Consider the following 17,260-nt stretch of genomic DNA (forward strand, 5'->3'; position numbering starts at 1 on the left):
CCCTTAAGCTCTGGAATGCTCCCTTTAGCAGAGAACAGGGAACAGGTCAGAGGCTGTTGCCTCCTTGCCAGAACCCCACAAATTAAACTTAACAAGACAGCTTAACTTCAGCATTCAGCTCAGCCCTATACTAGGGTAAGCTCTGTCAGACTCCAGCTTCTCAGACAGTCCATGGTCACCTCTCACCACACACTTCTTCACCTAGCATTCCTTGTCTTTTCCGGAGAGAATGTGACTACGTAGAGGAGAGAGGGAGCAATTGCAAATGGTTGCAAATGATTGATTTTGCCCAGAGACCACTCACCTACATTGGAATCTCAGAGCTGTAGAACTGTCTTTAGAAGGGGTGTGGGGGCTTTGCCTGGGGTGTTGGGGTGTAGACACTTGATGTGTCTACAATGCAATCTCAATATCCAAGGCTCAGCAAACATCTCAAAAGAGTCTAAGCCAGAGACAGAACATCTGCTTTCTGAATATGACAGGGAAGGTGTAACTGTGAAATCTCAACAATATGGCTACCTAAACAACACCTGTGTAATGGCAGCACCAATTGATCTGCTAATGTGGATGGGATAAATTTCAGAAGCCCCCACACCTTGATGAAGAGTGACAGGCAGTCTGGCTGCTGAGAGAGAGATAATCTGTTTCTCTGGGGTCAAGCTCTCTGCTAGGTCATCCGATTCCAAGTGGTCAGCCCTAAGCATGTTTGTATGAGCAAGACTAAATGGATTCAATAGGGTATATATAATAATTAAAGAAGAAGCCATGAATTTAAGAGGAATTGGGAGGGATACAGGAATGGCTGGAGAGGGGATGAGTTGGAAATGATAAAACCCTAAACGATTTAAATATTTAGAAATTTAAAATTGGTAACTAATCTAAAAACAAAGGCAAAAATGCTGCTGTGTGACTTGGGAAAGGGTATTTCACACCACAATCGTGCATTTTAAATTATTTTTGTTCTTTCATGGTTTTAGATTAGCGTAGAAGATATTAGACATTGTCATGGCATCTTCTGAGGTTTTATTCACAGTCCCATTAAGCTGGATATGATGGCTACTGCCTATAATCTTAGTACTTCAGAGGCTAACCCAGGAGGGTCATCAGGAGTTCAAGGGCAGCTCTGTTCACCAGTTCCTATCTCTAGATTCCTACCCTGCTTGATTTCTTGCCTTGTCTTCCCTCAATGATGGACTGGGGTCTATAAGCCAAGCAAACCCTTCCTTTCACAAGTCTCTAGGAAAGATAAGCAAGGCGATGTGCTCTGTGTTTATTTCAGTTCTCAGGAGCACATAATCTCACTACAGTCCCCGCTCACCTTTTTCTGATTTTTGTTGGTGATTCCATTGCTTAAAATGCTCCTCGGGTGTACTGCCAAGTGCATCCCTGGGCACAAGAACGCTGTGATGTGCTGACTTGTAGCGAATGTTTGTTTTTATCAGCTTATTCGCTTTTAAAGACATAATGTTATAATGTAAATGGTTGTGAATACAGTGTCTTTGTATTTTATTTTAATTATGTGTGTATGTGTATCCATGTGTGGCTGTGAGCTATGAGGTCATTGTATGAGGAGGCCAAAACAGGGTGTTAGAAAACATACAGGCACTGGTGTTAGACCCCCAACACTGGAGTTATGAGTCCCTGGGTGTGGGCGCTGAACTCGGTTCCTTAGAAAGAGCATTATGCACTCTTAATGGCTGAGTCAATGTCAATGAATTTTGTGTGTGTGTGTGTGTGTGTGTGTGTGTGTGTGTTTAAACAGCAGCCCACAAAAATGACATTACACATTGATTGCTTGTCAAAGACTGTGACTAGAGACTCATGAACTGAGCTATTTCCCCTAGGAGCCAAAATATCAGTATTCTCTACTTCATTGTCCGTCTGCAGCAACTTCATAGCAGAGCAACCGTGAATGAGGAGAATTAGCTGTGACTTTTTGCTTTTCTAGCAACCTTAAGAAGCCCAAACAAGCCTTTTTGTCTTACCCAGAGCCTTGCAGGCTTCTTGGATGAGCTTAACGGTGATGGTATCATCATACACGGTGTAGGTCATGAAGACATCTTGCACTTCTGCAGAAGCCCTGAAAGATACGTCAAGTGCAGGTGAGCACTCAGTCACTGGAGATCAATCCCCGCCTGCAATGGGGTACTCTCCACTTTGTTGAGGTGGTCTCTCCACTTGTACCACAGGGGGTCCTATGAACCAGAACACAACAGGCAAGATCCTAATTTATGATAGATTTCCATAATCACAGAGGAAGGCCCTAAAGGAGATGATGCGACTCCTGGGCCCTTTGGAGGATGATCTGTGTGACTGTGACTGTCCCTGCCTCTGAAAGGACCTCCTGCTGTCCTCTGTCCAGGTCATGCATCCTCTTCTTTCCTGAAGGCTAGCCTGATAATACTGTAGTGTCAAATCTTTTTCTGGGTTTGTATACACGCTGCATGTTGCTGGGGTGGTAGACATGCTGACTGCTAAGGCTTCCAGCCCTGTTCTGGATCGCTCAACCCTGCATGGAGCAGTCAACACAGCCACTGCACACTGGGACCCAATCTTTCAAACTGCTTAGGAAACCAGTACTCCTGCCAATATTTTACTTTAAAAAAATATAAACAAATTGACATTTTAAATGAGATAGCAGAAGTTCTTTTAAGAAGGGAGACAGAAAAGTGACAGATGGAAACATATCAGGGAGATCAGGACTTGAGACAGCAAGTGCTGAGAGACACAGAGAGGATATGCATTATGGAATATGAATGCCAGTCATTTGGGGGCTCACCTCCACACATGCAGGGGTTCACTTACAGACAGGCCAAGGCTCACACGCACACACACACACACACACACACACACACACAGTGCTCACCTCCACACTCTAAGGCCATTGACTAATGGATACTTCATTGGAACATCAAGGGTTCCTCATTAGTGATTTTACATGTAGTGATATGCAAACTGTCAATGCATCAAGCCAGGGTTGGCCCCTTGGATCAGAATAACTTGAAAATAAAGAAAGCATGCAGGCTCTTGAGCCCCAGCAGGTTGTGGGCATCTTATCTTTTAACCATTTGCCTCCTATTTCTCCTGAGAAATCACTGCTCCCCAGTGCTTTCTAAATTCAGTACAGAAATGAAACATGAGACATGATGGGTCTTACATTGGTCAACTGTGGTTGTCCCAGTTGACCTTAGAGTCCAGGGTGAGTCATGACAGTCACAGGAGAAATGAGAAGCTCTTCAATCAAGACAAGGCTTAGGCCGAGGGGATGGGATGGATTTAAGCAACAGGACACTGTTCTGTCAAGAACTTCTTAAAGTAGTAAGGCATGCCTACAGCCGAACTGGGGACAAAAAGACATGGAAGGCTGGAGTGTACATCCTGTCCTGACCACCTGTCCCTCTCGCTTGTCCCTCCCAGTTCCCCCAGTGTCCTCGGCTACATCCAAACTGCTTAGCTGGACACTTCTGGCTCTTCCTCCTTCCCCTCTCCAGCCAGTCCCCTGCTACATACACTCATCCAGTTGCACACAAGCCCCTTCCCACCTCCCACAGGCTCCCTCTACCAGAAGAGGGTGCACTCTTTCTAACCTGGCCAGCTTGGTTCCTCTTTCCGAGTATTTTCTAAGAATCACTCATTGTCTCTGCTTATTCCAAGCCTGCATCTACCTCCATCTCACCCCAAGCTCCATGGCACCTGCCTGAGCATGGACCATTTCTGACACCTATGAAGGACTACTGTGCAATGCTTCCTACATGACCAAGTCTAAAGATCAGGAGTGTGTCCCTTGATTTAATCCCTCCATTACCTAACATTGTCCTTGACACCCAAAATAAGCCTGACAAACATTTAAAAGAGAATTTAAGATATTTTCCTTTTCGAGGCAGGGTCTCACATGTAACTCAGGGTGGTTTCAAACTCAATACGTAGTTGAGCATGTCCTTAAACTTCTGACGCTCCTGTCTCTATCTTCTGAGTTGTAGGATTTTCAGTATGTGTCACCATGCCTAGTTACATAGTGCTAGGAATGGAACCCAGGGTTACTGCCTGCACTTGAGGGCAAGGACTCTATCCACTGAGCTACAGGGCCAACTTTGTCTCAGAAGTTTCCATAACAGATACAAATCAACAGAGGCTCAGATCCAAAAGTCATCTCTGATCCCACCGCACTCTTGCAAGGTGACTCAGAAAAATCTCACTGTTCCTCTATTTCTCATTTTACAATGATGGGATTAGAGCGGAGGTTGCGGCATCCAGTCCTCCCCAGACACTGGTGATGCTGCCACGTGACCTCTGATACATTGGGAAAAGACTCTGACAGTTTTACAAGTGTGGCCTGTGGTAGCCTTGCAGGCCTTCCAAGCGATCTTAGAGATCTTTATGGTACAAATAACTTTAGGGCAAAATGAAAACATTACTTGTCTTTCTCACTGGCTGGTATGTGAGCTAATGGCACAGTTACAGAGATGGGCAAAGCTGTTGATGCCCATCCCAAATCAAGGCTGAGGGACCAAGAGGCTCCATTGCTTCTCACACCCTCTATAGCCATTGCATCCTTCTGTGTGTGCAGGGGGAGGGGGAGCTGATTTCTGTACAGATTTTTTTCTGGTAGAGGCAGAAAAGCTTATCCATTTTATCAGTCTGAAGAGCTTTGGGCATCCACATCTTGGGACCATGATGTATGGTGAAACAGAAGGCATGTGTACACACAAAGCTTTTCAGTTGCACAAGGAAGTGGCAGTCACCCTCAGGATAGACACTGAGGCCAAGGGCTTGGAAGCCCAGTTAGCCACTTCTCGTTAGAGTGTCACTTCTGCTCAAGAGAACTATTGAAAGATAAGTGAATTATAGTTACTTGGATTTATATATTTGGCAGATATTTTCTTTTAAAACAACAACAAAAAATAAGTGTTGCTTTTTCTCAAATACAGCCATTCTGGAGTGTTTTTGTTTTGTTTTGGTTTGAGGGTGTTTTGTTTTGTTTTGTTTTGTTTTGTTTTGTTTTGTTTTGTTTAATTTTATCAACTCTAACTGGGTATATCAAAGTAGTTGGTTTCTTAGTACTGGAAGTTGGTATGAAGATTTATCAAAAAGTTAGAGTGCTGTAAGGTGCCAGGAACACTAGTAGAGAAGAAAACTAGTTACCATTTTTACCCAGCTGTGAATCTTGTGAGCTTATAATAATGACTGACCTAGCAAGACACACACACACACATACACACACTAGTGTAATAATTGGCAAGACCATCACAGAAGTAACCAACCATTTTCAGCTTGGACTTAAGGACTGCTCCAAAGAAGAAACCCATGTCTGGTACTGTTATTAAAATGAGAGTCCATAGCTAAACAAATCGTAGGCCCTACAGAGGATCCTACTACTATTATTCTACTGAATGGACACAGTAGTAAACCAACTTCTAATGACTTATTATTTATGCCCACAGATGAATGTATCTCTCATCCCTTTTTTTTCAATTTTTATTAGATATTTTCTTCATTTACATTTCAAATGCTATCCCAAAAGTCCCCTATACTCTCACCCCTGCCCTGCTCCCTTACCCATCCACTCCCACTTCTTGGCCCTGGCATTCCCCTGTACTGGGGCATATAAGGTTTGCTAGACCAAGGGCCTCTTCTCCCAGTGTTGGCCGACTAGGCCATCTTCTGCTACACATGCAGCTAGAGACACGGGCACTGGGGGTACTGGTTAGTTCATATTGTTGTTCCAGTTATAGGGTTGCAGACCCCTTCAGCTCCTTGGGTACTTTCTCTAGCTCCAATCCTTTTCAGAGAACCTTTTATTTTCAGTTGATGACTAATATAAGAGACCTCCTACTGGCCAAGGTAGCGAGAATAAAAGCTAGCTATATTCTCTGCCTTAAATGGGACATTTATATCATACTCCTTCTTTCAAGGCTCAAGGATTATTGTGTAAGAAGAAACAGAAAGATCATATAATCTACCAGTAGTGTATGACTATCATTAAATGGTTTTCTGGGTATCCAGGGAAGTTCTACGAGGAACTTAACATCAATTGTGATAGCATGTATAAGCTCAAGCCAGACAAAACCCCAGCATGTAGTGGGAAGGTGGCTCAATCAACCCCTGGTTCCAGAGTTTGTTTGATTAATAGCTGCCAAGAGTGAAAGAGTCAGTTGACTTTAAGAGTGTGACCCCAGGTAGGTCTACACTGCTTTAGTGGAGGAACACACATCCAAGAGTGTATAAGCAGCGCAAATTGGACTTGATAGATTATTAATAGAGAGGACACACAGTCAAATGGACAAGGAAGAGGAAGCAGATCTGAGAAGAGATGAGGGATGGGGAGAACACAATGAAACCACACTGCACAAAACTCTCATGTAACTAATGAAAGATGAGAATGGAGGAAGGAGGGAGCAAGAGCAGAGTTAGCATGTAACTGCAAGGATAATAATGACCAGACTCTGCTGCCCAGGATGAAACTGAACTACTCCAGTCACCGTGGGCACTGGGAAAGCTTTCCCTACTGCTGCGTTCCTTGTGCTGCTGGGATGGAGAGATGAAAAATACGAACATGACCTCTGCACCTTCAGTGAGCTAACTCTGCCCCAGTGACTAATGGAAAACATAAGAGGGCAATGATTGACTTCCAAGTAAACTGTGGACCTAGGTACTCTAGTAACACACTTTAAAGAAAGCCATTGTATGGTTTGAGTGGCTGACCACTTGTCAAGGATCTGGGAGCCCTAAGGAAAGAGCCGATAGCTCTGAGGGTGACTCTAGTTCTTCAGAAACCTCCTTCAGGACAGGAAGTCTGGGGGCCACCCTCTAAGCCCCCAGAATGATCCTAAGTGGGGTTCTTTTCACCCAGCTAAGCACCACCCACAACATGTTGAGTCAGCAAGCACCTGGACCCTAATATGACCTCAACAAATGGTTTCTATATGAGAGAGGAGAAGACAGGCAAAAGTAGAAGTTTCCCCTGGAACTCCAACAGGGAAGAAGCATGTCTCTTCAAGAAAGCGCTGAAAATACTTCAGATGTGCACAAAGATTCGTCTACGTTATTAGTAAAAGCAAGATGCAATAAAAACATGGTGGAACTTCTTTCTCCCTGTTGGACAAAGCCTTTGCCATCAAGAATGCAGTCATGGTTAAGAAATGGGTAGATCTAAAAAAATTAAAAAAAAATAAAAAAATAAAAAAAATAAAAAAAAATAAAAAAAAATAAAAAAATAAAAAAAAAAAAAAAAAAAAAAAAAAAAAAAAAAAAAAAAAAAGAAATGGGTAGATCACTGCTGCTGAGGTCCCTGGTGGGTAGATCACTGCTGCTGAGGTCCCTGGTGGCAATAGTGAGGGTCTCAACCACTCCCTTTATTGCTGTCTGAGGTCACAGTCACCACCCTGTCTGCTGTAGGTACCCATGTGAAGGGAGTCAAAGACTGGCTAGCCAGCCACTGGGTTGAACTAAGAATAAAGAACTCTGGTCCAAGCATTTTTGGTAACTGTCAGCCTTAAATTATTATTCGCTCTACTAAATAAGTCTGTCCATTAATTACATTTCTATCTATAGTTTTCTTTCTGTACTGGACTTACTTATATGCTAACACATTGCAGATTAGGCTGATATTCACCGTGTATTCACTTTGTTTCCACTTACACACTCTTAAGACTTTGGCCATACGCAATCATTTGCATTTCTGCATAAAACAAGAACAGAGAAAGGAACAAAAGGTTGCTATAAAAACATAATAAAAATAATTACAGAGAAGAAACACAAGATATCCTCTTTTTCCTGTTGCTGAGGAGTGAATCTAGAGTCACCCACATTTTGGTTAGTGCTCCACCACTTGTTTTCGTTTTGAGGCAGCTTTCCCGTGCTGACCTTGAACTCTGTATATACTTCCCACAGACCTTGAACTTGCTGTCATTCTGTACCAGACACACACACACACACACACACACACACACACACACACACACACACACATCAAAGGAAGGGCTCTGTCAAATAAGCTTCAGACTTCAAATGCCTGTTTCTCTTACTGCTTAATTCACCCCAAATATTGTTTTACCAGACAAAACTATCACTCGTCTTACCTTTGATAGTTCTTATTATTACACACACACACACACACACACATGTATGTGTGTATGTGTATATATATGTGTGTGTGTGTGTGTGTGTGTGTGTGTGTGTGTGTGTGTGTGTGTGTATATATATATATATATATATATTCTACTTTACATACAGTATTATAAAATGAGCTATGCTCTTAAATTTTCCTACACACTCAGATGTTTTGGAAGCTCAGTTCCTCACCCACAATGCTCTGGCCACATTGATATCAAAGCCCTTCTATTAGCCTGTGGTTTGAGGCTGGGTGAGGCACAAATACATCACTAGCCAGGAGGAAGGAAGGAAACCCTCTCCCCCACCCCCAAACCCCAGAACAATGGAAGAGAGAACAGCAGCTTTGTGCAGCTACCCTCTCACTAGACTTGATTTGTAGAAAACTAGAAGAACATGGAGAAGGGACTTTCAATCAAAAAGGAAAAGGTGAGTCTATAGAGTGAGGACTCCCTAGAAAGGGGAGGAATGGGAGTCATTTTGCTGTTGATGGCTCAAATCATTGTGTGTGTGTGTGTGTGTGTGTGTGTGTATGGTTTCATTCTGATCCTGTAACAAATACCATGACCAAAAGCAACTTAGGGGAGGAAAGGGCTCAGTTTACAGGTCACAGTTCATCACTGAGTCAGGGCAGGAGTTCAAGCAGGAAGATGGAGTAGGAACCATGAAAGAATGCTGTACGCTGTCTCAGTCACAGGCTCAGGCTAAGCTAATTTTTTCATATAGTCTGTGTAGGGAGTGATGCTGCCTGCAGTGGGCTGGACCTCTTAAGTCAGTTGACAATCAAGAGAATCCCCAATGACAGACCCATACACAGCCTGACCTGGGCAGTCCCTTAGTTATGGCTCTTTTCTCAGATGACTTGAGGCTTTGTCAGGTTAACTATTAAAGCCCAAATAAGACGAGATATTTCTTGACTTTTGAAAGGGATCAAAATCTCAATAAACCTACTGTAAATGGAAAGATATCATGAAATCCCAAATACATTTGATATACCCAAGTAACTGATCATCACAGATTAGCCAAGCCTAGCTTAAATGTACTGAGAACACTTGCTTAGCCTAAAGTTGAGCAATGCTATCTAACATAAGGCCCATTTCACAGTAAGGTGTTGCATGCATTTTCCTGAAGAACACAGCATCTTTGTAAGAAAAAAAAAAATGTCTCTACTTTGCTCTAGCCTGCCTACCTGACGTTTCTACCAATGTATTTGAAAAGTTCCTGGAGTTATGACTTTCTTTTGTTTTGTAACTATAAAAACCTGGTAAAACTGTAACTACACTAGGTTATGCTCTTCAGGGTAACCTGAACAATGGTCACTCTTATTTGACTTTGGAATAAGCTAGTTCTTAAATGTTTTCAGGTAAGAGCTATATTTTTGTGTCAATATCAGGTTAGGGACCTTCTGTGTTTGAGAGGATCTTGTGTCAGATCTTGGGGTGCTTAAATCCTTCCTGTTTAGCTGGGCACCTCCCAGGATACACAGGCAGGGTCACTTAAGTCTCAGAGCTCTTGAGGATTCTGATGTGTACTATGCACCTTTCCCCCAGAAATAGCCATATACATAGATGCCATGCTACTTTGACAGAGAGCTACTTCAGAGAGCTCTGAGGCCCTCCCTGGTATATCTATGAGCCCCTCCTTAAGAGCCTCAGATATAGAGAGAAGTCCTGTAGTCTGATTCACCACTTTCCCAAGTTGATGAACTTGGGCTCCAAAGCCATTTAGCCACTTACTGTTCATTTGACCATCTTCCACTCTAGTAGACCTGAATCCCCAGCCACTCACCATTCTCTGTGCACTTGCCTCTACTGTAGGGACCATCTGCTAATTTTGAGGCTGAGCCTATCACTTCTTCTTAGGGCCCTACCCTGCCAAGTCTGTCTAGTGGACATGCCTGACTCTTAACCAAGGCTGACCCATCAAGGCTCTGTCTCAGCCACCAGGAACATGGGTACAGGAAGACTGAGCCAGTCCAATGATGGTGACTGTTTGAGTCTAAAGCATTGGTTCGTAATCTTTGGGTCTTGATCCCTTGTTGAATGAACAACCCTTTCACAGAGGTCACCTAAGACCATCAGAAAACACAGATATTAACATTGTGATTCATAACAGTAGGAAACATGTTGCAAAGTAGCAACTAACATAATTTTATGGTTGGGGTCACTACCTACCACATGAAGCACTATATGAGAGGGTCACAGCTTTAGGAAGGTTGAGAACTACTGGTTTAAAGAGAATGTAGGAAAGTTTTGGGAGGGGGGAAGAGGCATGTAGAGAGATGTGTGAACATGTGTGCATGGGGGTATAGAAACTCCACTGTCTTCTACTTCTTAGTTTCTGGGGTCCCCTGGGCACATGAACTGATACCTTTAAACTCTACCTCACAGAGTAGATAGCTGGTCCTTACTGAGGTTGGTTTGGTGCTGCTGTGTATTCAAATGCTAAATTCTGTACCCCTAGATCTGGTTGCCCCAAGAGCGAATTCTCACATACATCAGCTTTTTTGTTCAAACCTTGCTCCCCATGTTCATTGGTCAATAAAAGGCTAACGTCTGTGATTGAACAGGAGAGAGAGAGAGAGAGAGAGAGAGAGAGAGACTCTGGGAAGAGAAAAGAGGAAGGCTTTCACCAGGAGACACAATGGGAGACAGACTGACATGACAATGGTCCTGGAAGGCATAACAAGCCATGTGGCTGGATGGACTGGATAAGATGGTTGGGTTAACTTGACTAGTTAACTAACTAGTCAAGAGTATGCCTAGCAAAGGCCTAAGCCTTGAAATATTAAAACGCCCTATGTGATTATTTGAGGAACTAACTGGTCAAGGAATAACTGTCACCATATTAATTCCCAACATAAGCTAATATATACTGAATATTAGTAATCATTTTTTACAGGTCCTGGCAAGCAAAATCCTGAAGTCCCAAGAGATGTTAACTACCTCACCTACTAGACCCTTGGGTATTCCGAAGTGGATGAAGAGAGGGCTGTAACAGGACCTCAGACCTTAGTAGGCCCTGAGACTTTAGCACAACTGACTCCATGGTGGAAGTGCCATTCAGGCTGTAAAACCCAGCATGTAGACAGCACCAGCTGCCAAAACTAAAACAAAGCCTAATCCAAAGTCCATAGTTCTGGAAAAGACTCTAAATGCACCAACCTTTCCTTTTGACTTCTATACTTCTGTTTCTAGCTAACTGTGCTTGTTAACTGAAGTGTTAACAGAACATGGATTTTGTACTTAAAAGCTCACTCTGAGAAAGGCTTGGGGCCACACTTGGATCTTGAACACCTCGTGTAGTCACTGACCAGTTAATAAAGACTTTCTATTGGCTTAAAGCCATCTCTCATGACAAGTTCCATTTATCCTCTTCTCTTGCAAGTGAGTGTGAAGAGTCCCTGGGGCTTCAGTAACCCATGCCTGCTAGAAGGAAAAGCCAGGGCCTTCCTGCCTTTCACACATCTGGATGCTCTGGTCTCTAACAGCTTCTCTACTGTTACCGTCTGTCAGACAGCACAAGTATGATACTGCAGTCTGGTTGTTTTCCACCAAGTTCAGCTCACCCCAGGGCCTTTGCACTTGCTGCCCCCCCCCCATTCCTGGAGCAACACACTTGCATGATCCAGGGTTGGCTCCTTCCCGCCAGTTCATACATTACCTCTATGCAGAGACTGTACAGCTATCACAGAGAAATGTGCATCTCCCCTTGGTCTCTTTCAAATGTTCTAAGTTTGCACAGCTCTCTGAGCAACCAGGAAGTTCATCTATTTGCTTGTTTGCCTTCTGTTCCTCACACTAGAAACCATTCCCTGGCTCAGTCCCTGTGTCTTCATCACTACCCTCCCCAGAGGCTGTACCTCTCTGCTCAGCACATGCTAGGAGAAGAACACACACCTGCAGAGTGGAGAAAGTGGCCGAGCTCAAACAGCCGGTGAGTAATCTGGGAAAACATGGAGATGAAGCTCGTCCCGAAGGTCCAACTCTCCCCAGCCCATTAGTCACCTCTACTGTTGAGGTTTAAGCTAGGAGGTTACAAAAGGGTGGCTCAGAATTAGAAACCTATAAATCTAGACTCTATGAGAGGGAAATCAGTGAGGCAAGCAGAGGGGGACACACATCTGTTTCTGATTATTTCATGTAAAGTAAAATCTATGTCATACCGTCTGGAGACATAGTTCACTTTGTCTAATCATTTCTTCTTAAATTTTGTATGGGAATTGATGGCTTTTTTTCCCCCTTTCAGCAAAAATTCTGCCTTAAAAGCACTGGGGAATTTGTTGTTTAAACATAGCCCAAAGCAGATTCTGGCGCAGCAAATAATCTTGGCTTAGTTTCAGTTTGTGTTTATAAGCTGAATTTTCTGTATTATGGAGTTCTTTTTAATAGTATTCCCTAAATGAATCTAGTTTCATAGTTGAGCTTATTGGATATATCTTACTCTTGGCTTTCTCAGGACAATCACATAAACGTCTAGTTAGTTCTGACCATACGAGCACATCCTCACGACTAGATTAAGCAGACAGGCTAAAGCGAAAGAACTCAAACCAGGTGACACAATCCCTGACTATTGTCTTGCTAGGTCCTCTGCTTCTGGTGGTGTTTCTTCATTCCTCCTGCAGGATTGTGCCCTGTCTTATAACTTTTCTTTCTCATTGTGGCGACCAGATTCCCAACAAAATGTAGCTTGCCCTTGATCATAGCCCAAGAGGCAACAGTCCACGATAGTGGGGAAGGCATGGGAAGGGAGCTTGCACACATTTGGGTCCATCAGGAAGCAGAGGGAGATGGATGGAGAGGTTTCATCCGCAGGCTCTTCCCTAGCTCAGGGAACAGCACCAATCATGTTCAGGCTGGTTTTTTCTCCATTAATCCTTCCTGGAGACACCCTCACAGACACACCCAAAAGTACATCCCAGGCATCATACCCTGTCCATCTTTCTTTCTTCTTCTCTTTCCTTCTTTCTTTCTTTCCTTCTTTCTTTCTTTCCTTCTCTCTCTCTCTCTCTCTCTCTCTCTCTCTCTCCCTCTCTCTTTCTTTCTTTCAGATTTATTTTGTATTTATATAAGTACACTGCAGCTGTCTTCAGACACACTAAAAGAGTGCATCGGATCCGATTACAGATGGTTGTGGTTGCTGGGAATTGAACTCAGGACCTCTGGCAGAGCACTCAGTGGTCTTAACTACTGAGCCATTTCTCCAGCCCTGCATGTTTTCTTTAATACAATCAAGTTGCCAATTAACCAATTATCCCATGATCCTCTTTTAATGTTCTTTATAATTTGAGTCCATCCAAATGACAGAGTGAGAGAAGATGACACAGAAATGGCATGGTCCTTCTAGGAAGGTCACACCAAGGGTCCAAAGAGGGACAGTCCTTTCTGATATCTTTGTACATGAAAACCCACTTTTGTCTTGGATTTGGGATGCTCAGTCAAGCTAGTGCTAGTCAGTGGCCATGCTATTAGTACAGCTTTATGATGGATGAGAGGTTACAAGGCCTGCCTTAGACAGGGCATCTCAGTTGCCAGCCAGAGGCAGAGCCAAACACAGGGCTTGCTTCTGAGGACTTTAGCAAATCCCTGGTTATTTTCAGCAACTTCCGAAACTCTTTCCTTTTTCCTAGGCAGGACTAACAATGGGAGCCAAGCTGAATCCTCAACAAGAATTGAGATGATACAGAGCGTTGAACCAAAAATCCATCTTTCCCTCTTGCTGGCTATGGTGGGCCACACTGAGTGCCAGGGAGATCAGGCTGGGAGAGGGGTCCATTGCCTCATGCTGGTCTTAGGAAGCCAGATCTCTGGAGACAGCAGGCAGCCCAGCAGAACAGCTCCTAACAATGTTGAATGTGGCTGCCTCCTGCTGCACCTATGCATCTGAGGAGGGGAGAACACGGTGGGGTTCCTACAAGATCCCCCAAGGTGTGTTGGTCTGCTCACTCTTCTCCTCCACCCCAGCAGACAGTTGTGTTATTCTTCAATGCAGAATCAGAGATTCAGGTACAGGGGGCACGTGGCTCATGGACACACACTCCCGTACATAGTCCCTCCACCTCCCGAGCCCATGAAAACAAGCTGAGAACAAACCACGCCTCCCGTGGCAGCAGCTAAGGTTCCTTGAGTGCTCTCTTCTGGCTGAGCATCTTTTCGGGTGTCCGACTTACACATCTCCTAACACCTCCCACACACCTACTTGCAATGATCTTTCTTTTATGGTGAAGCACCTGGTTCACTGAGTGGTTAGATACTGTGCTGTGGCCATCCAGACTGTAAATCATGTTTCTGACCTTTGACCCTCCAGTGTCTGTAGCCCTGGGCCCTCTGCTGTACAGACTCACAGCCAAATGCCGTGACTTCTGGGAATGCCAAGTGTTGCTTCTCAGAGAGGTTCCCCATCCTACTGTCATGTGGATCTCACAGTCTTCATGAGCTTGCTCTCTCTCATCTTCCTCCCAAGGTTGATACCACTAAGCATAGATAGAGACAGAGGGAGTTAGAGGGGCATAGAGCTTTAAGTGACTCCTGCCTGACCATTTTGTGGCGAGACAAATGATCTCAGTGTCCCGTGGGATGTGGACCTGTGACGCCCTGCTTTCTGCATTCCAGGTCTGTAAGGTAAGGTCTCTGCAGATGGTGACATCATCTGGAGGAGTGATTTATTGGATTCATTAACCCTGCGGCATTGTTCACAGCACCAGACATACCGACAGAGGTCAGCCAATGCACATTCACAGAGATGACCTCTGATCGCTCCTAGAGACATGGCCTAGGCTAGAAGAAAATGTGTTGCCATCACTTCCTCCACATATATGTGCATATGTGTAACATAGGATAAGACTGGATGCCACAAGCTGGCTTCCAATGTCAGAGCATGTGTTCATCCTCATAGTTTTTGCTTCATGCGGCTGCACTGGCTGTCAGTGCCAATGGGCAAGTTCCCATTGTTCTGCATCTTAACCAGGATTGGCCATTATGTAAAATCTTTGGAGACTTAATAAGCAAAGCTGTGCCTAATTACCTTAATTTAACTATTCTTGATTAACTGAGGGAGCCAATCATCTCCCATAGTTTTTAATTCATTTCTCTGTATAGAACTAGGTGATGTCTGAGAACTTCAGATCCAAGTCTGTAACACTGGAAGATGTGGAGCCAAGAAGATTACAGAAATCTAATGAGGGGCTATTTGGAGATGTAAATGACAGAATTAAAAAAAAATAAATAAATAAAAACCCTACTGGCTGGAGTCAGAAATGATCTAAAGAACAAGTGAGGAGGGAGGCGGTGGCTTAGGAGCAGCATGCTTGCCTAGTGCACTCCAGACTGTTCAGCTCTTAGTGTCTCTCTCTCTCTCCTCCTCGCTCCCTTTTCCCTCCCTGCGCACATATGATTTGCTTTCTCATCAGTGATTATAAACAACAGAAGAGGAGATGGGTCAGTGCCAAGGACCTAGCATGAGCCAAGCATGATCCAAGGCTCTGAGTTTAATCCCTACTGTTAGGAGAGGAAGGGGAAAGAGGAGAGAGAGAGAGAGAGAGAGAGAGAGAGAGAGAGAGAGAGAGAGAGAGAGCACAAATGGAAGTTCATTCATTAAATACATCCTGGAATCATGTGACTTCTTAGTAACACTTGGGGTCCCTGTTTTTAGGCTTATTTTAGAGATAGAGAAGATATGAGGGACTGAGAAAATGACTCAGCCAGTAAAGCACATGTCACACGAGCACGAGGACCTAAATTTGAGTCCCTAATTCCCACAGGGTATGGCAGTCCATGTCTGTCACTCCAGCCTGGGATGGTGCAAGACAGAGGCAGGTAGATCCTTAGAACTTGCTGGCCAGCTAGTCAAGCCAAACCAGTGAGCTCCAGGTTCAGTGAGAGACCCTGCCTCAAACAAGATGGTGGAGATTGACTGAGGAGGGTCTCTGATGGTGACCTCTGGCCTCCGCATGCACACAAACACACAGCACCCATACACTTTATATATGCACATATACAGATGTATAGAACCCAGATAGGGGTTAAGGAGTCTTCTCTGTGTCTAGCTAGTGTGTTTAAGGTATTTACAGTTGATGTCTTAGTCACTAAACCTCACTGACTACTAAAGTAGTATCATTATCCATTCAGCTGTCTCAGTCAAGAAGTCAGTAAAACACTAGAACTATTCAAAACAAAGGAAAAGGAAAACAATAACGACAACAGCAGCAGCAACAACAACAACAACAGGGTACTTACTTTAGCTTTTCCCACGTCTCCTCTCCAAATTTCTCTGTCACAAGAGACTGCAGACAGGTGTTGATAAATCCGTACTAGAGCACAAAAGGAGAAAGAATTTGGAAAATGAAGAATGCCACTCTAGACCTGACCGAGGTTTGTTTTTTGTTCTGGGGTTCTCTATACTCTGAGTAGCTACCATCCTTTCGTGGTGGAAAGAAAGCTGAGCTGACTTCAGCTGCATATCGCATGCACACAGAGATCCTGTGAGCTGGAGTCCCAATGGCTTCCAGATCCCTGGGATCCTACTCTCAATGGGGGATTGTTGGTTAAATGAGGGGGTTGAATCATTATATCAGACACTGGGAACCTGAGGGCACACACTTCATGACAGGTCTTTCTTGTTTTAGGTTTTTGAGGCAGGGTTTCCTCTAATCCAGCCTGGCCTCAAACTTTTATGAAGGCAAGGATGACCTTGGATTCCTGGTTCTCCTGCCTTTATTTCTCAAGTGCTGTATGTAGTGCACCATCAGAGTCCTCACCATAGGGGTGTGTATGTGTGTGTGTGTGTGTGTGTGTGTGTGTGTGTATGTGTGTGTGAGATGTATGTGTGGGCACTGTGTATATTTCTGTCTCTGTCTCTCTGTTTGTCTCTATCTCTCTGTCTCTCTCTGTTTCTCTCTCTCTCCATGTGTGTGTGTGTGTGTGTGTGTGTGTGTGTGTGTAGATCAGAGGTCAAAGTTGAGTGGTATGGTGTCTTCCTTACTTTTCCACCTATGTTTTCAGACAGGGTTCTCTCACTGAACTTGGAGCTCATTGGTTGACTAGCCTAGCTGGCCAGCAAACTCTAGAGATTGTCCTGACTCTACCTCCAAGTGCTAAAATTACAGGTCTCCCCACCCCAACCCATATCCATCAGGTTTTTACACAGGTGCTGG

The 17,260-nt window shown here is 44.1% G+C and overlaps 1 protein-coding gene and 1 long non-coding RNA gene across 7 annotated transcripts in view; one reads left to right on the forward strand and one right to left on the reverse strand.

The window, feature by feature from the left end:
* The window catches only part of Gucy1b2 (guanylate cyclase 1, soluble, beta 2), an 83,357-nt gene that overhangs the window by 58,917 nt on the left and 7,180 nt on the right, over nucleotides 1-17,260 (reverse strand). For 5 of the 6 annotated variants that reach the window (XM_011245061.3, XM_006518987.4, NM_001204340.1 and 2 more), the window contains exons 3-4: nucleotides 16,344-16,417; nucleotides 1,986-2,080 (exon numbers count right to left, since the gene is read on the reverse strand). In XM_011245061.3, the coding sequence (XP_011243363.1) occupies nucleotides 1,986-2,080; nucleotides 16,344-16,417 (169 nt within the window). Of the gene's footprint in view, nucleotides 1-1,985; nucleotides 2,081-14,201; nucleotides 14,286-16,343; nucleotides 16,418-17,260 lie in introns of those variants that run through there. The other variant, XM_006518988.2, reaches the window with a different exon arrangement.
* Gm35468 lies at nucleotides 8,433-14,870 on the forward strand. The gene is made up of 3 exons (XR_383484.2): nucleotides 8,433-8,538; nucleotides 11,011-12,045; nucleotides 14,721-14,870. It is a non-coding gene; the product is annotated as a predicted gene, 35468 (long non-coding RNA).

Source organism: Mus musculus, chromosome 14 (genome assembly GCF_000001635.26).
Source record: "Mus musculus strain C57BL/6J chromosome 14, GRCm38.p6 C57BL/6J".
NCBI lineage: Eukaryota > Metazoa > Chordata > Mammalia > Rodentia > Muridae > Mus > Mus musculus.